The 25,356-nt window shown below is 34.1% G+C and overlaps 1 protein-coding gene across 1 annotated transcript in view; it reads left to right on the plus strand.

The window, feature by feature from the left end:
- UNKL (unk like zinc finger) overlaps positions 1–25,356 on the plus strand; it is a 132,982-nt gene that overhangs the window by 69,179 nt on the left and 38,447 nt on the right. Inside the window, exons 7-10 of the mRNA XM_044657478.1 lie at positions 4,357–4,441; positions 7,573–7,730; positions 12,955–13,143; positions 18,686–18,748. Of these exons, the coding sequence (XP_044513413.1) occupies positions 4,357–4,441; positions 7,573–7,730; positions 12,955–13,143; positions 18,686–18,748 (495 nt within the window). The remainder of the gene's footprint in view (positions 1–4,356; positions 4,442–7,572; positions 7,731–12,954; positions 13,144–18,685; positions 18,749–25,356) is intronic.

Genomic DNA, 25,356 nt, shown 5'->3' on the forward strand with positions numbered 1-25,356 from the left:
GTAAAGAAAGAGAGACTTGGCATTAGAGGCTTGAAGAAGAGGTCTAAAAGGTTTATATTTATATTGTCAAAGAGGAAAGAATAAAAAGATTTCCAGGTAGCAGTGAGGTTAGGTAACACAAATTTGTCGTGGACCTAGTTGGTATAGTTGTCTGACTCCTAATAATGTTCTTAAGATCAGAATTGGAACAGAAAAAACAAGTGATGAGGTTGACCTAGGGTTGGAATTTTCCATCGTAGGATCAATTGTAAAACATAATGGCAAGAGTAAAAGACCACATATTGTTGCACTGTGGTTATGTATGACCTCCAAGGTCCCTTCCAACCCAGACTTGATCCTCTGACTGTGAAGAGAGGAAGAGAAAACCAGAGCAAACTCCTGAAGACTATTCAGCAAGACATTGCAAAAAACCATCTCCATTTTACTATAAGCAAAAATAATTGTCTATATTTCAGCATTGCTTGATGACGACTCAGTATTAGTTATCTATACTTGCAGATAGAGATGAAACAAAAATGCTGATGGATGAGAAACTCCTTTTTATACCTAAATGTTTACAGAATGGAGCTGTCATATTGCAGATGGAAAATGACAGGCCAGGCAGGGTTGGCAGCCTACTGAAGCAAGATAGCTTTTATAGATGCCACACCTCCAAACAATTTTGGAGAATAGATGTTAAGATGTAGGAGATGGGGACAAATTAGAAGCATTCCCAATAAGATCAGGAGTGAAACAAGGATGCCCATCGTCACCTCTATTATTTAACATTATACTAGAAACACTAGCAGTAGCAATTAGAGAAGAAAAAGAAATTGAAGGTATTAAAATAGGCAATGAGGAGACCAAACTATCACTCTTTGCAGATGATATGATGGTCTACTTGAAAAATCCTAGAGAATCAACTAAAAAGTTAGTGGAAATAATCAGCAACTTTAGCAAAGTTGCAGGATACAAAATAAATGCACATAAGTCATCAGCATTTTCTATATATTTCCAACACATTGTAGCACGAAGAGTTAGAAAGAGAAATCCCATTAAAAAATCACACTAGACAATATAAAATACTTAGGAATCTGCCTGCCAAAACAAACACAGGAATTATACAAACACAACTACGAAACCTTTCCACACAATTAAAACTAGATCTAAACAATTGGAAAAACATTGATTGCTCATGGGTAGGATGAGCTAACATAATAAAAATGACCAATCTACCCAAATTAATTTACTTATTTAGTGCCATACCTATCAAACTACCAAAAAACTTTTTTACTGAATTAGAAAAAACTATAACAGAGTTCATTTGGAAGAACAAAAGACCAAGAATATCAAGGGAAATAATGAAAAAAAAAATATGAAGGAAGGTGGCCTAGCAGTACTAGATCTTAAGTTGTTCTATAAAGCAGTAGTCATCAAAACAATATCGTACTGGCTAAGAGACAGAAGGGAGGATCAGTGGAATAGACTAGGGGTAAGTGGCCTAAGCAACACAGTCTTCGATAAGACAAAGAACCCAGCTTTTGGGACAAAACCCCACTATTTGACAAAAACTGCTGAGAAAAATGGAAAAAAATATGGGAGAGATTGGACCTGGATCAACATCTCACACCCTATACCAAGATAAACTCAAAATGGGTGAATGACTTGAATATAAAGAAGGAAACTATAAGTAAATTAGATGAGCACAGAATAGTATACTTGTCAGATCTATGGGAAAGGATTTTAAAACCAAGCAAGAGTTAGAAAAAAATTACAAAATGTAAAATAAATAATCTTGACTACATTAAACTAAAAAGTTTTTGTGCAGACAAAACCAATGCTACCACAATTAGAAGGGAAGCAACAAATTGGGAAAAAATCTTTTATAACAAAAAACTCAGACAAAGGTCTAATTACTCAAATATACAAGGAGTGAAATCAATTGTACAAAAAAATCAAGCCATCCTCCAATTGATAAATGGGCAAGAGACATGAATAGGCAATTTTCAGATAAAGAAATCAAAACTATCAATAAGTACATGAGAAAGTGTTCTAAATCTCTAACAATTAGAGAAATGCAAATCAAAACAACTCTGAGGTATCACCTCACCTCTAACAGATTGGCTAAAATGACAACAGGGGAGAGTAATGAATGTTGGAGGGGATGTGGCAAAATTGGGATACTAATACATTGTTGGTGGAGTTGTGAATTGATCCAACCAATCTGGATGGCAATTTGGAACTATGCTCAAAGGGCTTTAAAAGACTATCTGCCTTTTGATCCAGCCATAGCACTGCTTGGTTTATACCCCAAAGAGATAATAAGGAAAAAGATATGTTCAAAAATATTTATAGCTGTGCTCTTTGTGGTGGCAAAAAATTGGAAAATGAGAGAATGCCCTTCGATTGTGGTATCTGTTGGTGATGGAATACTACTGTGCTCAAAGGAATAAAGAACTGGAGGAATTCCATGCGAACTGGAATGACCTCCAGGAATTGTTGCAGAGCAAAAGGAGCAGAACCCAGGAGAACATTGTACACAGAGACTGATAAACTGTGGTACAATTGAACATAATGGACTTCTCTACTAGCAGCGATGCAAGAATCCCAGAGCAAGGTGAGGGACTTATGAGAAAGAAAACTAGCCACATTCATAGGAAGAACTGTGGGAGGAGAAATACAGAAGAAATACAACTGCTTGAACACATGGGCTGATAGGGGTATTATTGGGGATGGAGACACTAAACGATAACTCTAGTCCAACTATCAATAATTTGGAATTAGGTCTTGATCAATGATACATGTAAAACCCGGTAGAATTGTGCATCAGCTAAGGGGAGTTAGGGGGGTTTGAGGAAGAGGGAAAGAACATGAAATATGTAACTATGGGAAAATATTCAAAATAAAAACTTTAAAAAATTAAAAAAAAAGATGTAGGAGATCAGCTAAAGCAGGAAGTAGTAAGTCACTCTGTGAGTGGTGCTGATTGATTTATGACTTCTGAGTCATAGCAAAGGCTATTTTTCTCTACTGTTTTTATATTTTTCTTTTAGTGGTATATATTTGGAAGAGGCTTGGCATGAGAGTTTCTTTGTATCTCTAGTACTGTGTTTAATATATAGTAAGTGCTAAGTAAAGTGCTGATTGATTGACTCTGGACCAGTGGTTCCCAGACTTTTTTGGCTTACTGCTCCCTTTCCAGAAAAAATATTACTTAGAGCCCCTGGAAATTAAATTTTAAAAAAATTTTTAATAGCAATTAATAGGAAAGATAAATGCACCTGTGGCCATCACCGCTCCTCTGGATCACTGCAGCACCCACCAGGGGTTGGTGGCGCCCACTTTGGGAATCACTGCTCTGGACCATAAATGTTTATTATGGGCTGAAAACAATCTTGCTAGGGGAATCCTGTTGTATAAGGCAGGGCCAGAAAAGTTAGTCTCATCTTGTAAGTACTTGAGAAACTGTAAAGAGCACTGGACTTGGATTTAGGGCCTGGGTTCCCATGCATCTTTGCCATTGTTCCATATGTGACTTTGGACATTCCATTTCATGGTTTTAGGACTCGGAGTCCTACTTGGTAAAGGAGGGGAAGGGTTAGAGCAAATTAAATCTAAGGTCCCTTATAGCTTTAAATATGTAATTTTTTGAGACTATTCTTCAGAGAGTATTTAAAGGTAGGATGGATATTATAATCTGACTAGGTATTGAGAAACTTGGCTTATTATATTTGTTGCTTTATCTTGTAGCGGTGTTAATTTGGAGCGAGAAAGGCTATATATTATTACAACTTTATGAGAGAGAATTTGTGCTTGGGATCTTTTTACTTGATTGATGTTTTACCATTACATCATATATTGTTACAAAAAATGTCTAAGTATTATAATAGCTTAAAAGGTATAGATCATTTACCGGACTTCATAAAACAGTAGGCTGTTGAGCCAAAAATAATAATGTCATTAGAATTATGGTTACCTTTTCTTTTGACTTTTATAAATCTCAAATATGTTAATAAACAGTTTTGATCTTAAAGCTAATTAACCTGACAGATATTCATTATTTAATCTTGGTAAGTATAATAGTTTGATATTTCCTTTGAGTTGCACACAATATGAAAGACATTTGACTAAATAGATGGTATTTACATATTTTCTTGGGGAGAAGCTTGAAGGCAGCAAAATTCAAGTTATTCTTTAAAAAGCAAAATACAGCTGCTATAATATAATGTAGAGGTTTTCAAGGACATAACAGTAGCTTAATATAGACTATATTTTATTGCATTTAGAGATGATTTTTTCATAAAACTATTTCTAGGAAATGTTATCCTGTGTTTTATTTAGTGAACTGATCAGTTGTACTCACTTTCTCTTTCCTAGATCTATAAGTCTACAAAGTGCAATGATATGCGACAAACTGGGTACTGCCCTCGGGGTCCATTTTGTGCTTTTGCACATGTTGAAAGTAAGTAAGCAAAAACTAAAGTTTTATATATTAATCATGCATTTTACAATTTTAGATCAGTGGTTTCAAATATAGTAGGAATAATATCTCTCAGTGAGGAAAAATGTTAATATTAATTTCCCTTCACTTTAAAAGATGTTTATCTCTGTGTTAGTTGCAAAGCAGCCTGACCAAACTGATAACTGGCCTTGGTTTAAGAAGATCTAGGTTAAAGGCTGGTTTCTGACCCATACTAGCCAAGGAACCACAGGCGGATCACTTATTCTCAGTGTCCAGATAGTACTCTCAGTCTGTGATTGTAGAATACTGGTGCCTGATCTGCATTGGTGGAAGAAATTTTCTCATCAGAGTGTTCCCTTTACTAATAAAATCATAAGCCTAATATTTTAAAATAAATGATATATAACTTTTATTTTTTCAGTTCCAAGCTATTTTATGGAAATTCTCTTTGCCATTTATTTTCTATAAAAGTATACTTCATGAGGGCCTCACCAAAGAAATTTGTTGGAAGTTCATCTATAGTTGTTCTAAGGAAATACATGTTGCCTGTTAGGGTTCAGTCAAGTAACATCAAGCACATATTGGTTTTAGTGAAACTGTAGCCCAACTTTGTTACGTGTGGTTTGGTTTGGCTACCACCTCTATGTTCAACACACAAATAATGTTACCAGTTTTAGGATAATCTCTAGAGTGTAAGAATTATTTTCATAGCAGTATGAGAATAAACTCACTGACACAGTCACTTGTGTGTAAAGGAACCCCCTCCCCCTGGGGTCATCTGACCTGCATCCTTGGACATCATGTGAATGCTCACAGGTGTAATGTCTGGGCCAAAAGAAAGGATAAAAAAAGGGGGTGCTTGCTGTCTTTTTCCTTTGACAGCGGTGGTGGAGGATTGTGGCTGAGAGAGATAACCATGTGGATAGACACATGGTTAGAATTAGATTAGAAATCGACTTTAATCTACCTATCTGCTTTCTCTATTTCAAATGAATATTAATAAACCCTATGGAAACTAAGAACCAGGAGTTTTTAATTTAACACGTGGGAATCCTCCAGGTTACTCCCAGGGCGATTCTGAGTCACTTTGGTCTCAGAGGACCCCTTTGATGCATTGTCTCCATCCTCAGTCCTTCTGTGCTATATCCTGCTCCCCTGGATATAGGGCTGGGTTTCTGGATGACCTTCACCTTGCCTCTTTTGTATGGCTATCATTTGTGCTGCTGGATAATATAACTTTATAACCATATTTTTGCCCTTTGTAGATAATAAAAACAAAAACTTCTTAGGCCAATAAAGAGATTTTCTTAAAACCCCAAATTGACGCTGATTAAACTAGAGCACAAAGACAAACATTGATTCACTTTTTTATGGGGAGGAATTTATGGCAGTCTAATAAACATTTATATTCTCAGAAAATACTTTTCCATAATGTTATCACATTTGACAGAGTTCACAAAAATCAATAAGTAACATGAAAGCTACTGAATTTAAGTTAATGGGATTTTGTAATTTTGGAGTAAAGGATTTTTTATTCCTTGTAATTCTATTATTTCAGTAAAAGATCAATATAACTGTAAGCTAGAGCTTGCCAAATAATAAATTTGTAACTTAGTCAATCTCATTTTATTTGCTGCTGCTGCTAAATTATGATGGGGTTAACATCATGAAACTGTAGTAAGCCAGAATGCTTTTCTTTTTGTGTGTGTTGGTTGTTTTTTTTGTTTTTTTGTTTTATCTTTAATTTAATTTTGTTTTTTTGGGGGGGGCTGCTGAGTCCTTATCTCACTGGGCTGGTAATGCCTTTCATGGACATCATCCCAGTACTGATCACCATGGCAGCTACAGCCCTACTCTTTTTTTTTTTTTTTTTTTTTTTTTTCTTTTCTTCAGCATGGTCTAGTTCACCCTTCCTTAGGCAGATTGGTGACCTCCTACCACTGTGGATTTGACATTATTGGTGCTAGACTTATTGCAGATTCGTGATTGGCTTTTGCTGCTATGTGAACTCCCCAGCTCAAGATACTTGCTTCAGCCTCCTGGGAAGCAGAGACTGCATGTGTATGTGCACCATTTGCTGCCCAGCATGCTTTTAGAAGATGTTATAATTAGCCTTCTGTTGGCTTAATTAAGTCTTTAATCATCTTAATTACTCAAATAGATAACAAATAATTGTGCATTATTTTAATATGTGATGCACATAAACTGATCTAGCAGTTGGCCATCTGCATTGTATAGAAATGATGAAATGACTTTTTCCCCCAGATGTTGCTATTGAAAACATGAGTTTATTAGACCATGTTAACATTAAAAATAGATTAGGTGGGGGGGAAGCTGGGTAGCTCAGTGGATTGAGAACCAGACCTAGAGATGGGAGGTCCTAGGTTCAAATCTGGCCTCAGACACTTCCCAGCTGTGTGACCCTGGGCAAGTCACTTGACCCCCATTGCCTACCCTTACCACTCTTCTGCCTTGGAGCCAATACACAGTATTGACTCCAAGACAGAAGGTAAGGGTTTAAAAAAAAAAAAATAGATTAGGTGGGCAGCTAGGTAGCACAGTGGATAGAGCACCAGGCCTGGAATTGGGAGGACCTGAGTTAAAATGCGACGTCAAAACTTCCTAGTTAGTGACCCTGGGCAAGTCATTTAATCCCACTTTCCTCACTCTGGCTGTTCTTCTGCCTTGGAACTGATACTTGCTATTGATTTTAAGACAGAAGGTAAGGGTTTAACAAAAACAATAGATTAGATCCCAAGACCAAGGTTGGCATGGCTATTATGATGATAGAAGTTTGTTTTTCTCTTTAGTCCTAGTTTTGGAAGAACAATTATCTCAAAGTTTGAGAATCAGAGTTAACTCAAGTTTATTGCCCTGTTTTTATCATAGCAGAAAGTATATTTACATTTTTAGATATATTGTATGATATAAAAACCTTAAATCTATAGAAGTCATGGATTCTGGCTTGCTCCTAAATATTTTTGTTACCTTCTTTATAGGAAAAAGATAAAAATATTCTTGAAGTTATGTATACTAAATATTTTTGATTGTCTGTAGCCTTGTTTAGAAAAATGTTCAGATGGTGAGATGCACTACCTTATTACCTGCTTTGTTGGAATTTCCTTCAACAGAGGATACCATGAATGTAGTTATGATGCAAAACAGTGGTCAGTCAAAGCCTGGTGCTCACATGTTCTCAACAGAGAGTATAGGAATCACAAATGACTGGAACTGCCATGATCCAAACTCCACAAACAACATTACAAATAATAATGGGCAGCCTGGAAATGTAAGTGTTAGTACCTCTAAATGTGTTCTCTGCAACTGGTAGAATTTCAACTGATTTGATCTTTTCTTTTAATATGTTAAAGAAAAAAATATGTTTGTGTGTGTATTTCTATATATACACATAGCACATGTTTACTTACACATAAACACATGTACTTACAAACATATGTGCTATATGCATAACTTGATTTGACTTTCTTCATCTGAAGGGTCCCAGGAACCCTTGGTTCCTCTTGGTATAAACCATTCTTCTTTAGCTTCACCCCAATCTACAAGTAGAGTCTTTTACTGGCTGCTATATTTGGCTTTCGACTTAGTAGTTTGGCAGCCTCAAAAAATAGATGCTTGGAAGTCTCTTCGCACCCTATTTCCTCCTGAAGTGGTCTTAAGAACACAGAATTGTTGATTTGGACTTATCTGTAACCCACATCCTGCCTTCTCAGCTCTGTAGTCTTGGTTACCAGAAGAGAGAAGAGGTCTTAGGCAGGACTACTTGTTGGTGCATGATGAAGGAATAATATTTTCTGTTTCCAACATCCTCCCCAATCCACTTGAGTTTACTTAATCTTAATTATTCTATTATGCAATTATCATTGTTTAGCCAAGCTCAGTCTGTTCACCTCTAATATTATTTCCAAGTTCTGCTTTGTTATAAATCAGCTGGTAACTCAATTCATGGATGATTTACATATTTTTGATATGAAAGAATCATGTGTATACATTGGTTATCAGACATAACTTTTCATATGCCTGTACACTCACAAATATGTGTGAAATGAGAGGGTAAAGTTTGGTTGACAATGAAATTAGATAGAAATACATAGGGATAGATAGATAGATACATAGATAGATACATAGATAGATAGATACATAGATAGATAGATTGATAGATACATACATACATACATACATACATACATACATAGATTGTTTCAACTATTGAATGGAGGAGGGGAAGGATCCTACCCTAACAATTCAGAACCTCTATTTTCAATGCACATAGGAAGAACTGGAGCAGCAGGTATATAGAAGTTTGTTCATCAGGGATTCTCAGGTGTTTCTGTGTGTCTTCTTACCTGGTCCTAAATATTTTCGGATATGGTAGAATGATATTTGTTGTCTTTATTTAGAGAGAGGTGTGAGAAAAATTTGTGTGGGGTGCCTTTTTTATATTCATCTCATTTTGATTGTACTCATTTAATTCCCATTACACTCACAAATTTCACTTGTGAAAATCAACTTTAATAACAACTTAAATAGTTTATATGTTATAGATTAATATAAAAAAGTGGACAAAAATCCATACTCCAAGCAAAATTATCCTTTTTCAATGTATCATTCTTTTAAAGTAGCTGTAATCTATGAATTGGACATCAGCTGTTGTATAGCTAAGGAGAGCCTGTAGCAGTATGTAGATCATTTGCATTTTAAGAGGGATCTGTAAAGTCTGAAATTCTTTAGGTTTTTTAGCTTTTGCTTTGGTTCAGAGCTCTCAGATTTCCCCTTACACTCTCAATTCAAAGTTCATGTCAATATGTATCTTGCCCATGCCATCTTTGCTTCTGTCAGTTCAATAACGTATCTATTATCTTTTCCTTCCAAAGTTGAAATAGTCCCAGTCATTTTGAGATTTTTAGGTGGCAGGATTCAGATATGCAAGATTCCGCTGTACTTCTGCAAGAAAAAGACTAGTTAATGCATTAATCAGCTCAATTAATTAAATTCAACAAACCCTAGTAAGTGCTTCATATATGCCATGATAGGCACTGACTCTTTTTGATAACATTTTCTGAGAGAAAAATAACTGATTTTGCATTGTATTTTCTTAATATTATAATTTGCTGATTGAAAGCAATTTGAAGAACTAATCATAGTTAAACCACTTATTGTTATAAATATTTGTTTCTTTTAAACTTAAAAGTAATCTCTTTCAAAATTAACAAATAAGAAATTTGTTAAAAACATGTTTCTTGCTTTTTTATCCTCTTTAGCTTGAACACCTGAGATGGATTTGATGGTCTGTCTTTATAAGAAAAGAAACATGGTTATTGGCAACTCTTTTTAACACCATAATTAAACTTGGCTGTATTTCATGAACAGTAAAAAGATATTAAAATTTAAAAGTTAGGGGGCAGCTGGGTGGCTCAGTGGATTGAGAACCAGGCCTAGAGATGGGAGGTCCTAGGTTCAAATGTGGCCTCAGACACTTCCTAGCTGTGTGACCCTGGGCAAGTCACTTGACCCCCATTGCCTACCCTTACCACTCTTCTGCCCTCGAACCAATACACAGTATTGATTCCCAAATGGAAGGTAAGGGTTTATTTTTTAAAAATTATTAATAATGATTAATTATAATGTTAATATTATTTTCTAATTGTCATATGAAAGAAGGTCAAAATAGTCCTGACTTTCCCCCCTATACTTTTGACTATTTGCATCCTTTTTTTTTTAAGATAGGGTAAAGTTGCTTTAAGAAGAGAAGACTCTATAATTGACTTTTTGATTATCTAAAATTTAGTTAATCAAAGCTTCCAAATTAATTTTTTTCCTGTCCTTTGCAAAAAACAAAGTAGCTTGTTATAGTTTGTTTTATCAAGAATTTATCTTAAAAATCAACCTCTAATCTGCAGTTAACATAATTCTATCTAAAGCAGGCTAACTTCTCATATTTGCAATACAATGATGGATATTGAGAATTGTAGTAATTCTTCATTTTTATTATTAATCCATTTTTACAAATTATAGACATCAAGAACCAAGACCAATTTAATGTCTTCAGAATTTACATTTTTAAAAAAGAATTGTAGTATAAAAATATTTTTGTAATTTGTAACAACTTACAAATTTTGTTTGTCCATTCACTTTTATATCAGTGTATATATTTTTCTTTTTATATTGTAGCAAATGCTATATTTTAGTTATTCTATTAGAGCATTTTTACTATTTCCTGTATTTCTATATGTTTGGCATATTCATAGCTTTCTAGCTTATCTGAAATTTTTAGTTATAAAGATTCAATGCCTATCACAGTTTCATGATGCAGAGCAAACTCTTAATAAACGTTTATTGAATTTAATTCATTGTCAGTTGGAAATTCAACACATTAATTTTACATAGCATTTTCATGATGTTCTCATTTTCAATCATTAGCCATTGTAAAGAAATTTGCCATCAAAAGAAGATTTGGTTGGGTTGGGTATGATTTGACAATAACTAAGGCAGGAAAACACACTATTAGGATTAAAAATCCTTCTAAAATGCAAAAATTGAAGCAAAAATTATTGATTCTTTTAACCAGAAAATTCAGTAAAATAGAACCTCTATGTGTCCCCATTAATCAGGATTGTTTTAACTACTGTAATTTTAGCTCTACTAGTAGAATCATAGACTCTCACACTCAGAAGAGACTAAGGGAATCTATTCTAATTTTCCTTCTTCCCAATGCAAGAATCACTTCTATAATAATATTCCCACCTTAATACCATTAACATTGTAAAACATAACTGTACTTACATAATTGGGGTTTTTTTTGGAATTTGATTTCAGAACTTGACACTCATCTCATCTAGAATTTCACATTATTGCTTTCAGCCCATCTTTCCAACCCACTGTACTAATTTTGAATCCTGATTGATGATTAACTCATACACATTTTGTTGTATTAGCTGTTCCTCTCAGTTCTGTTTCATTAGCATGCCCTTTCAATCTTCATGCATATAGTTGATAAAAATGTTGACTTAGACAGGTCCAAGTATAGAGTCTTGACAAATCGACAAGGAACTTTTAATTGGATTTAGTTATTCAGCTTATAAATTCTTAATAAACATATTATCAACCAGCCCACAGAAGCTCTGAGAAATTTCAGTTTTAAGCAAAACATTTGACAAATACACTATACTTTTGGTGTTCTCATGATCTGTTTGTTATTCTAGTAAATCTATCAAAAAAGGAAATGAGATTAGTTGATAGGATTCCTTATTGAAAATATCTAGCAATTTGTACATGAGGCAAATCTTGTAGAGCCTAAAGGGTAATGAAAATTTAATTTTAACGCCTTAAGTTATAGAATAATAATCTTTCCCCCATGAATTTTAAATTTATTTTTTATTTAGAGTTGTGTTACTGTTCTGATGAGTCTAGTTTAAAATCCTATATTTATAGCATTTAAGGGTCCCAAGTTTTACTTTAGCCTTTAAACATCCCATTTTCAAAATTGCATTGAAAAAATAAATGTTGGCTGTTCATTTTCTCTCCTGTTTTTTCCCTTATCTCTCAACTAGCAGAAATAGACTTACTACAACACAGGGCAATTTTAAAAGTAGAAGTTATTAGTTCAAAACTGTATGTTTTAAATAGTGTCCCCAAATGAGTAATTAGTTTCTTTTTGAAAAATTGAATTGATTGTCCATGATTATTAAAAATAACTAAATTCACACATTTTAAAAGTATGTGTGCTCTTTAGTTGGGATCAAAATACTTTAAGCCAGCATTGGTGAAGTATTGCTATGTGTGCCAGGCCAGCATGGAGGGAGCCACTCTTTTCCCCCTCTTCCCAGTGTCCCAGGACATTTTTTGTATGTCCCGCCCCTCTGTCCAGCTGCCCAAAGCGAGCACTTCCTCCCTCCGCTGTTTGGGGTAATGCAGGGAGCTCACAGGCTGCTTGAAGTTGTAATTTGGGTACGTGAACTCCAATGTTGCTTTAGACATATACTTTTGAGAAATATTTTTATAGAGAACATGATCTTTTAGAATAGCAGTTATGTCCCTTGTTCTGCTGTTAACATATAAATCACAAGGTATTACATTATTTTTAGGAGGGTTAAGGGAAGAAACGCTAAGTCATATTTTTAGATAAAAATTTGAATATCTTCTCCCCTCCCCCCCCAACTAGTCTTCTCTTTAAGTGCTGAAAATAGTGACTGGAACCCTCCAAAAAAAGGAATTAATTTTGGTTGTAATTTTCATCTAAAACATGATAAACTGAAAAGATATTAACTGAATCAGAAAGTTAAATAAGCATAAAATAAAATAACTTGGCCCCATTTGTAAGGGAGTTTTTGTGTGTTGTGAGAACCTTGCTCTTGAGTTCATGTCTTGTGCATATAAAACCTAATCTGTGCATGACATTTTTTTCAATTTGCAATGAGCACCATGTTTTTCAGGACATCAGTCGAGTGGAGAAGGCCTGGGCAGATACATTATGTGTTTTTTGTATTCTTCCTTAGATCTCCTGTTCCAATAGTCCAACAGTTACATCAAGCTCTGGTAGCAGTAGTTCCTTGTCTCCTATTGGACCCCTTTGTAGGCAAAGATCATTAGCAAATGGTGGTTTATGTTCAGAATCTACCACATCAGGCGTTTCTTCACCAACTTCTAGCTATCCAAAAGCACCAGGTTTTGAACGAGAGGATCAGGTATGTCAATAAAGTGAAAATTGACAATAAATAAAGAAGACATGTTTGCTGCTTTTTATTTTCTACTATAATATTGAATTAAATTTGATTACTTGCAAAGTAATCAAACTTGACTTCAGTCTGTTGGTATTCAAATAAGTCTTTGGTGGTGGTACTATAAAAAACTTAGTCTTGAAAAAGAAAATTGAAATTTGCTTTTAGAAACAGTTTCATATATAAATACTGAAATGCCCCTCAAATTAATATAGTAAACTCATTTATAGCAGTGATAAATCTGAAAAGATAATATATAGATGAATATTTGACCTCAGGTCACATATACCTCTCTTACTGTAGTTTTGTTTTGTGGTCCTCAATAATTGGGTCCCTAAAAGACTATAGGATTGTATATTTCCTTATTTGAATTTACTCTTAGTTATTTATGAGGTATGTTTTATGTGACTGAGCAAAGGATTTTGTTATACTATCCTAGGGTTCTTGATCTTTTATGTTATGGACCCCTTTGGTAGTCCAGTGAATGAACCCCCTCTCAGAATAGTGTTCCTAAATGAATAAAATAAAATGCATAGGGTTACAAAGAAAACCAATTATACTGAAATACATTTATCAAAATATTGAAAAAGTTCACAGACCTGTTCTGAGACTTTTGAGTTTATTGCACATTTACATCTTTATATTGTCTCTATATGACAGCTATTTACTTTGAATCCATCTGTTGTCTTTTTCTTTCAATCCTCAGAACGGTCCCAGTCATTTTGAGATCTGGGCATCAGGGTCCAGGTATTCTACTGTATATCTGCATTCTCCTGCAAAATGTGCAATTCACATTTTTTTAATAATACTACAATTATTAAGAGAAAAAATGTAACAAGTCTTAAAAAATATTTAAAAGCGTACATTTAATAAAACCAAAAATTTAATCATGTTACTACAGTATATGTAATATATAGCTTTAGAAAATATTATCTGTGACATGAGCCATACAAACAACCAAAAGTCACCAAAAGTTACAGTTGGCCTTTTTTTCCCCCTGGAAGGTAGTTGTGTGGGAAGTTTTATACCTGAATTCCCATTTTTTCCCTATTTAAAAGGGGGGGAGAGAGAAAAGCAATACATATAATATCCACTGAGTAGCACAGGGTGTACAATGGCAACATTTGCTAGAAACAGCTTAAGACTATTCTCATAGAACTAATGTTAACAAACACGTGTAATCATCTCACCTAAACAGTAACACAACTATAAACTTTAATTAGAAATACAATGCAGGAAAAAAAATGAAATAAAATTTAAAAAATGCGGTGCAGGACTGCTTCATTGAATATTTAGAGTAACAGTATTTTTATAGCTTATTTCAAACTAGTTTATTTACATTTGTGATTTAGGGCAAATCATATAAGTCTTTAATGGAGTTTTGGTTATCTTTTTCAGTCACATCAGATCTACCATTTAGATCATTGAAAAAATATTATTAAGAGTACCCAACTAAAAATCCATAGGAGATTTAAAACTACTATTTTAATGATTTTTTTATAACTTGAAAATTCTAGCCTAGCCCATTCTCTCAATAGAATTAAATCTACATTTTCTCACTTCCTTGATTTCAAAGTTGGAGAAATTGGATGAAGTAGGCATAATATTATAGAAGTAGGCATAGGAAGTAGGCTTGATATTGTTAGCTAGTTAACCTAATCTTAGATGTAGTTAACAAATTTAAATCCAGTGTAAACTAATAATAGAAGACATTGCTTGTAGTCCTGGCATTGAAAGCTGTGAAGATAAACTCATTAGGGTCTTTTTGGGTAGTGTCTGAAGAAGCATTTCAATTGATAGAACCAAAACCATTTTGGTGATAGGATTTTATATAATTTGGGGGACATTTTTAGAAGATAGTAGAAGCAAACTCAAAATAGCTAATTACTATAAGGATAATATTCTAAAAACATCCAGACCGAGTTATTTTGAGATAATTCTGCCTGCCATTGTAGAAAAAATTGTAGTCACACATTGTTATTAATATGAAAATTGGAGTTTCAGAATCTACATAAAAGAGAATTCAGTCTTTAAAGAACCAACAGTTTTGCTATATAATGATCATATTTAAGGGAACAAAATTTTATGAAGATCCTTATGAAGGTCTTTGTTTTCTCTCCTGCTCAGTTAATATCAAATTTTCCCACAGAAGAGAAATTAGAGCATAGAGTTAACTTTATCAGTTACAAAGGACTCACCCCACCTTTTTTTTTTTTTTTGCTAAGAGATTTAGGAACATGTGGAAAGAACACAATTTAGTATACTCTTAGTTATTCATAATTACTAGAATAGTTATTAAATGGTTTATAATTTGTCTTATGATGGGAGAATCAGATTACTAGCTTTGACAAAGAACTTTTGCCTGTTCAAATTGATCACCATCTTTATTTCAACCCCAGTTTTAAGAGTCAATGGTACTACTGGCCAATATTTCTTACTATTATACAAATACAACTGCACAAATTCCTGAACCTTTGGGAACTCCATACCTTCTACCATCATCAAGCTATAGAAAGGGCTATGATTTAAAGTCAAATGTACTATAAATCATGACTTTCCCATACCTGCCCATATATAGTGTTACCTTCCATTTGCCCCTTCCATCTTGGACCACCAGGAAGGAATAATGGCATGGATGAACTGGAAGATACCAAGCTACATATTAGGCCCAATACCTGCTCTGACATTATGTCTTAAAAAGTCCTTGACTGTCACCATATTCACCACTTCATGCCCTCTAGATCCCTGATTATTGTTATCTGACCTACTTATGCACCCTAAACATCCTGGGCCTTGCTGTCCACCTGCAGCCAAACTCTTAAGACCTTAAGGCCTTTTCCTTTGCTGTGTAGATGAGTTTTACATATGTTATTTCCCACATTCATATAGCAACTTTTTCAGAGCAGGAACTATGCCTTCCCTGTTACCCCCAATTTGCATCCTTAGTGTTTGACACATGTTTTTTCATTCATTCATGCAAGGTTCCCATCAGTTTTTCCTTATAATTTTATATGCTCAGGTTGAACCCTTTGAGCTGCAGTTAGATAAACATCCCCAGAATGATTGCTAAAAAGAATAGTAATTCCAACTTGAGGTAATGAAATGAGGAAATAAAAGAGTAAAAAACGTGTCTTCAGAGTTAAAACAAATTGAAGACTTTAGACCTAGAAACAAGTCTTCATGGCTACTTGGTTCACAACACAATGATTTTTCTCCTGTTATATACCCTATATGAACAATTCTTATTTATTCTGTGTGGTTGTGTAACCAACTCACTTGACAGTTGCTTGTTCTTGATATATAGTAAAGGAGAAATTGTTCCAGATACATAGACTCCATCTACATTAGCCAAGTTACCCAACTCATCCTTTTTTTTTTTTTTTTCATGACCTTGGTGAAATGAAGTAAAAATGACAAGAAGCTGATGGAAGCAGACTTGTATACTTGTGGAAGTTTTGTCTCTCTCTCCTTCTAGGATGTAAGTCCCTCGAGGACAGAATATATAGTTTTTTATGTAATGTATGTGTCCTTGAATGCTTTAATGTGGCGTTTTCAAATCAGTTCAGTCAACATTTATTTATTATATGTGTTACTATAGTAGATATTGGTATATGTGCTGCCAAAGCAAGCACATTGTACTAGGTATTGGGGGTACAAAGATAAATTTGTTACAGATTCTGCCCCCAAGGAACTCAAAATTTTAATGAAAAGAAGGAAAAGTACATAACTATGAGGCAAGGGAAAATAGCTTTTACTTGCCTTATGTAGCTGACATTTATGTAGATAGATATTAAAAGTGTTAACTCTTTTTTGTAGATGATGAAACAGAGGCTTAGAGAAGTTAGGTGACATTCCAGGGGTCACACAGCTATTAAATATCAGCCATGGAATTTTTAAAAAAATCATTGGTCTGCAGCTAGGAGGAACATGTGAGGTCATCTAGGTCAACTTCATATTCTATATAAAGAAACAGACCCTAGAAGTCACATATCTTGCTCAGGTCACACAAGTGGGTCAAGAGCAGGAATCCACACCCCAATTCCATGACTCTAGCTGCATTATTAGTTGTTGCCAGTATTGAGGCCTGACTCATTCCAAGTCCAGCACTTAACTCTTCCTGCTAGCTCTCATTCACTGCCTTGCTGATTGTAAGCATTTTGTAATGAATGAGTGCAAGAAGCATACTTAGAGTGACTTCATCTCTCTTTAACACAGTGTCCATGAAAACTTGATGCAGAAAAGGATGAGAAAAACGGAATGTGTCTCCATGTCAGTAAAGGGAATTGATGATGAGGACACTGCTGTAAAGCAGTCAACAAATGATAATGATAGGGGCAGCTGGGTAGCTCAGTGGAGTGAGAGTCGGGCCTAGAGACAGGAGGTCCTAGGTTCAAACCCGGCCTCAGCCACTTCCCAGCTGTGTGACCCTGGGCAAGTCACTTGACCCCCATTGCCCACCCTTACCAATCTTCCACCTATGAGACAATACACCGAAGTACAAGGGTTAAAAAAAAAATGATAATGATAACAAAATTGTTTCTCCCGCTGTTGAAATATCTTCCAATGAATACACCACCATGTGGGTGGAGAAGATGTAGCTCTTGCTTTAATAATAAAAGCTAGCATAATCTGAATCTATTTCTTATTTTTTTAAGTTGCTTTATAAATCCAGCCATGCAGAAAAGACCCCATCAACCTTAGTCCACTTCTCTACCTACTTCACCCTTTACCTGAGTGGATAGACAGAGAAAGAACTTATCCCTTGTGGATACATTTTGCACAACTAAGGAAGGAGGAAGAAAATAGGCAGAAATGCACAAAAATAATATTAGATAGTAGGGAGGGATGATGGAGGCAAATCAAAGCACATACTAAAATTTAATAGTGTGGCTACTCATTTATTTTTCATTCTTGGAGGGGTCAGGGCAGAAGGAGAATACAGGCCGTTGCTCTTCAGAAATACCAAAACAAGTAAAAAATCAAAATTAGGATGGTGGAATTCTCCACAAATACTATTCCACTTAAATGTGCATTTTATGGCAAAACTATTGGTTCTAGGCCTAGAATTACATGCATGAGTACTACTATTTCTAGGGACTCAAAAATTGACATTGATATTTTTCCTTCATAGGAACAAGATGATAGTTAGAATTCTATTTGAAATAATTGCTAACTAGCATGTCTTTTAGAACACTTCCCTTGTTATCTTAATAAATTTTGATTCTTTTGAAATTGTCTTCACAAAACTTCATAAAATATAGACTGTTCATTCTACCTATTTCTCTAACTTAACTGTCCAGCATCATTCTGTGAACGTTTTGTGATATATATCCATGTGACTGTGAAGTAGAAATAAATAAACTGAAAGACTGACACATAGACCTAAATAATTTTCCTGACTTAGCTGTTTTTACTTTATACATTCAAAACTCAACTTGGATCAGGAGTTGTAAACATGAAGTCAATGTCCTTAATTCTCTTTTACAACATAAGTATTTCTGTGTTTCAGGCAAAACAGAGAAATTTGCCTACTGAAAATAACCAGAAAATAAGTGAACAAGACAATAAACAGGTACAGTCAATGAGACCAGTCTTTTTAAATTTGTTATCTTTTGGAATAGAGTATGCTACTTTTATTTTCCAAAAAGTATTATATGTACATGCTATAGGTTTTCTTTTATTATTCATACTGCAACTTTGTAAACATTTCATCAGTTTGTCATGTAGCTTGTCTATTGTATTCCTATAAGAATCTTTTTAGGTGTTAAATAGGCTTTTCATGTTTCGAGAAGGTTTATACTTTGGAAATAGTAAAAGTGGGCTTTAAACACATAGGTTTAAAAAAAGAAAAACATCTCTTGTGGAATGAAACAATTCTATAGAAATCTGTTAACTTTCTTAGCCAGTCTCGAATGACTGCACGTTGAATTTTTTTTTTTTTAGCTCTGACTACTTAGTTTGCAAACTCTTAAAACTTATTCCCCTCTCTCATATTAGTGGAACAAAATATAGTATAAATCAAAAGTGAATTTTTTTCAGTTCTGGGGGCAGCTAGGTGGCTCAGTGGATTGAGAGCCAGGCCCAGAGATGGGAGGTCCTGGGTTCAAATTTGGCCTCAGACACTTCCTAGCTGTGTGACCCTGGGAAAATCACTTGACCCTCATTGCCTATCCCTTACCACTCTTCTGCCTTGGAACCAATACACAGTATTGATTCCAAGATGGAGGTAAAGGTTAAAAAAAAAAAAAAAAAAAAAGAATTGTTCAGTTCTAAGTCCCATAAACACCCTTTGTCATATTTGTTGTCAATATTCCAGTCTTAGTGAACCTCTTCTTTTTCTCTGTTACCATAAAGAAACATGCATACTTTAGGTTTTCTGTAGTAGTTTCTTCTAGAACTGATTCTAGTCATTGACATTTACATTTAGAAACAGTGGATTTTCTGCCTATTAGCTAAGAAGTTCAGTTAATGATCTTATATGATGCTTTGTTATGGAAAAGAAAAAAAACCTAACCATTCAACTATGGAGACTTGGAGTCATAGTAAACATAGTAAATGACTCAGGTTCTTCCCTCCCTACTTGGCTTCTCATTCTTCCTATTATCAAACCTCTGCAGGTAGGCACTTAGGACTTTTCCCAGGTGTTGGGAACTTTTTTTTTGCCCAGGAAAGTTAATTCATGGGGAAAATCAGACAAAGGAATATAAAAGAAGGAAATAAACTGCATATCAGTTCAGTTACATAGGAGTGAGCTTTTCTTTTTAAAGGGAGAGAGACATATTACACACTAAAAACTTTTTAAAAATTAAGAACAAGCAGTAATGTAAATTAATAAATACAATGTATTTAATAATATTTGTCAAGTCTACACATATTCAGTTGATGGGGGTGGAGGAAAGTAAAAATTGGAGAATTGTGAAAAAATATATTAAAAAGGAGATATATTCAGAAGAAGAAAGAAATTCTAAAATATTAAAACTAGTTTTGTTCAACCTGCTTTGCACTGGGGTTGAAGATTTTAAGAATGATTGCCTAATCATTAGTTTTTGGAATGTCAATTAGATGATTAACTCCACTTTACAATTCTGTAGCTGATATCTATTTTTAGATGTTTAGGAATACTATTTTTAATGGGCTAGTACTTGGAGGAAATTTATTTCCTGGGCTACAGTTGTGACTAAAGTAATGGCACACCTTTGGACTAGATGAAACTAAACTGAAGACTGGATCTAACCTGTGAATCAGAGATTATCCATTCCTCTCTTAAGGAAAGGAGCACAGGGAACATTAAAGTACACTAAATTCCTGCATGGCAGAGACAAAGAGACTCCCTGCTAAATAGTTTTTGATGGTTTGATTGGACTTATTTTAGTTTAGTTCTTGGAGATTTTTATTTTATTTTACTTTATTTTATTTTATTTTATTTATTTTAAATCTTACCTTCCGTCTTGGAGTCAATACTATGTATTGGCTCCAAGGCAGAAGAGTGGTAAGGGTAGGCAATGGGGGTCAAGTGACTTGCCCTGGGTCACACAGATGGGAAGTGTCTTAGGCCAGATTTGAACCTAGGACCTCCCACCTCTAGGCCAGGCTCTCAATCCACTGAGCTACCCAGCTGCCCCCTCTTGGAGACTTTTAGCCCATTTTTCTATTATCTTTTTTCTGCCATGAAAGTCAGTGATAATAGATTCTCATATAGGCCTCTAAAATATTCTAGGTAATATCACAATATAGTGATGTCACCAAAGGTATATTGGTTCACTTTAAAATCTCTGCTTTCTGGAACATTCAACCACATGACTTTGTTTTAGAGGAGGCCTAAGAGAACTTCTCTTCAGACTCTTCTACTTCTTGGGGCATTAGATAGCTCATCTTCCTTTTACTAAAGAAGGATAGAGGCTTCTTAGAAGAAATAGCATTTCTTTTTATACATGACCCATTAGTAGGCAATCATTGCTCTATTTTATATTTGTTATGTTTTAGGCTAGGGTTTTCTGAATGGCTTCACCCTGAGAGGCTTTATTTTTCATTCTAGGGAGAGGTAATTTCAGTTACATTTGTTATAGTTGTGACTGCAAAAGACAGGGCTAAGAATGATCAGACGCTAATCATGATAATAAACTCTAATCCTGTTAGTCATTGTTAGTTCCTTGATACTTTTCTATAGTTGAAGTTTGGTTGTATGTCTGCGTTGAGAATCAAGAAAACATAGATATTCACTACACCGTTGCCCAAATCTAAGATTCCTTTTACTTATCCTTGTATTCCTACCCTTGAATTTGTAGTGAGCAAATTGTGACTTTTTTAAAAGGTGAGCTTGTTTAAATGAAAAAATAAGTAATGCACTGTTTGGGGCTGCTTTCAGATTAGTTCTAGATTTATCTTGAAGGAGCTCCATTTATTGTGTATTTTTGATACCTCCCAATCCCCCAGAAGTCTTACTGGGTCAACCTTAGTTAAAACTTTTATGCTCTGGAAACCAATGTCTTTCTTCTCAATAGATGAAAGGAGGTTCCTTTTTAATTTGAGACAATGCTTGATGGCATATATTAATCCTTCAATGAGCAAAATAGTCTTAGCACACTTAGGCAGTGCTAAATTATTGCTATGGTCTCCTTTTGAGAAGAAATTACTTAGAATATTTATTCTAAGTAATATTCAAAGTTTTTGTAGCTTTGTTGAATTACCACAAATTATTCCAGGATTCCTACCAGATTCTTAGAATAAAATCAATTTCCCTTCTTATTAGTTATGAAAAACCTTATCATTTGAGAAATATTCAATAATTTTTCTTTTGTACAAAAAAAGGCACAAACATAAGTCTTCTGATATAAAAAAAGGTTTAGCCACATCTTAGCATTTTAGACTTGTGTTTCCTTTGCAAATTACCATCTATAATACATCTTATACTGATTGTACAGATTTTGTAGAAGTTGATAGATCAACCTAATATTTTGATTTATTGGTGGGGATATATATATATATATATATATATATATATATATATATATATCTGAATCAAGGCCTGCACTTGAATAGTATTGGTTATTATTTAAAAGTTAAGGTGCTACTTTAGTGCCTTGGGAAAGGAGTATATCCTTTTTTTTTTTTTTTTTGTATAAACAAACTGGAAAAAAATTTTATGATAAATTTCTCTGATAAAGGTCTCATTTCTGAAATACAGAAAACTAAGTCAAATTTGTAGGAATACAAGCCATTCTTTGGTTGACAAATGGTCAAAGGACATGAACAAGCAGTTTTCAGATGAAGAAATCGGTAATCACATGAAAAAACGTTCTAAACCACTCTTGATCAGAAAAATGCAAATCAAAACAACTCTGAGGTATCACATCAGATTGATTAATATGAGAGTAAAGTGATAAATGTGGCAAAATTGGGACATTGTTGGTGGAGTGGTGAATTGATTCAAACATTCTAGAGGGCAATTTGGAACCATGCCCAAAGGGCTATAAAATTAAGGGGTATATCTTCTGCCCAGTTGGTTTGTATTTTGGAAGTTGAGCTCTCTGGCACTCTACTATACAGAGTCTTTCCACCTTTTCAATATAGTGATAACAGGTTTGGGAAATAAATTAATTATGTTGGGAAAAGATACATTACTCTTTGATATTGAAGGTATAATGAACAATATGTTAAGAAGTTTGAAAAACTGTAGTTTGGGCAAGAAAATGCATTTGAATTTTATCATATCACATTGTCTTAATTAATGGAACTAGACCAGATAATGGTTGACTTAATGAGTTAGCTCAACTTACCAATAGTTGTTTTTTTTTGTTTTGTTTTTTACATTTTTCATTTTTAAAATTTCTTGCCTGGGAGGGATTCCACAATTTCTCTATGGACCATTCTTGGAGGGAAGATTTGGTATCATCATATTAAGTGAGGATGATGACAAACTTGGGGGCACCATCAAGAAATGAGATGGGTAATTGAACTCTTGCTAAGAATCAGAAATATTAGTTGACCAGGAAAATTATACCTTTGGAAATGTAAAGCTGTGAGATAAGGAGTTTAATATACTTGTTGATAGTCATACCATGCCTCTCCTTTGAAGGAAAGTTAATGAATAATAGTTCATTATTTATCTTACTGGGCAACCTGCCCATTGGGCAGTTTCCTAAAAGATCCCTTCCTACCCTAACTTACATTGTCCTTCTGAGCTAGTAGTGATTCATTCTAATTCATAACTATTTGGGCCACTTCTCCTCTCCTTTGTTCATTTTATTTCTGGGTTAAGCTTTCCCTGCTCTTTTTCAATTGTGTCTCCACCTGTACCCGTGTCCTAGTTTGCTTATTATACTTTTATTGAACACCTACAGTGTTCAAGGACCTCTAGGCAATGAGTACTCAGTTATTCTTTACTACTTAGTATTATGTGCAGGTTCTAGCTTACAATCACTAACATAAGAGCAAATAGGGAAGTGGTACGAACTCCTATCCTGATACTTAAGTATGCTGAGTCATATCCTGACTTTGAACTTCCATTTCTCCAAACCTTTGGCCAGATTAGTCCAAATCTAACTACTTTGAATAATCAGGAGACATCTTAGGATCTGGGAACTTGGTGACTCAGTCAAGGCATTTTTTTCTTTAGAAAGCTAGGTAGCATGCATGCATGTAAAAGAAAAGGGATGGAATAGATAAGCCGATTATAAATTTGACATTTAGGATTCTTTGGGCATAGAGAATATATTCTGCCTGGTTGCAAAACCCATAATTAAAGATTTTGTTTTTAAGGCAAGAAAGTCATTTCCTAAATTATTAGCCATTAGAAAATAGTATAGGCCTATAGCAACCTAGTATTTTTGACCTTCCTAGGAAATCTCACAGTGAAAGTACTTCCATTTATGTAGCTTCTTTCTGCCTTAAAAGGCAAGACCTTCACTTAACTATCTTCTTGAAGCAGAATGATATGGAATCAGGAAAGAACTGTTAAGCACTAGCCATTTAACTGAATAGTAGTTGTAAGTTCTCTGCAATAAGATCTGTGAATAAAGCTCTGGTTTTTTTTTTGTTTTTGTTTTTTTTTTTTTTTTTTTTTTGCATTTCTTTCTAGATCATAAGATTTTGGGAAGATAACTCAATCATAGCATTAGAGTTATCCTTGATATTTTAAAAGGAATCATTCACTTTCTAATTTGTTAAGCATTTACATAATGCTTTGTTACAGGAGTATCTAAGTACTTCATATTATGACATGAAATTCTTCAAAACACACACACACACCAAACATAAATTTGTCACAGTTCTGAGTTGCTATAGAAAATATAGTGTCAGGACAAGAATGTCTTGTAACTGTCAGCCTGTCTTTTTAATTCTTGCCATAGATTTGCATGGGGCTTGTATAGGTGGGGGAGGCTGAGGAAGAACGATGTAGCGTTTCCATTCTAATCTCCACCTATACATCTCATGGTCTAAAAGGAAAAACCAGAAAGGGATAAAGACAAGAAAGGCATGAGATATTAGAAGTGAGTTTTAGATGAAGAAGTTTCTCTTTGTATAGGGGATAGTGAAAGTGTTACTAATTTGTTACCTAAGTGTAATCACTTTAACCCTATCTGTACTTGGTATAACTTTTTAATTGGCTTAAGGTAATTATTTTAGATTTTATGGATAGTTTATTGTAAACTAGTGATTTTTTCTTTAATATACTGTTAATGATATCAGCAACAAAATTATTACCATACCGAATTATTTTGATCAAACAAATAAATTGAAAGTGACATAGAGAAAGTCCTTAGTATTTAAATTTTTACAGGTAGGGAACCATATGGTGGCAGAAATATCATTGTTTTAGAGAAAGAAAATGTATTCTGTGTTTTATAGAGCTATCTCTGATTGAATAAAAATTTAGTTCAAAAGAGCTACTTTTTGTATTGCCCTTTCTAAATTATTACTCTTTTAGTCTTGAGGGTTGCTATGTCTTTTCAGCTATGTATGAGAGAAGCTCTATTTATAATCCCCATTTTCTTTGAATTTAATTGTGCTGGTACATACTTATTCTTAGGTATTAAGATTTACCTTGGCCCTTTCTCACTAATTAAAGATACTTTAAATTTGTTCAAATTTTCACTTTCCTTAGGTAAAGAATAAACTTTTCTTGATTACTTTTGGAAAAAGGAGGAAATAATATATAATTCTCAGAAGTTAATTTGCTGT

The sequence above is a fragment of the Gracilinanus agilis genome, chromosome 1 (genome assembly GCF_016433145.1).
Source record: "Gracilinanus agilis isolate LMUSP501 chromosome 1, AgileGrace, whole genome shotgun sequence".
NCBI lineage: Eukaryota > Metazoa > Chordata > Mammalia > Didelphimorphia > Didelphidae > Gracilinanus > Gracilinanus agilis.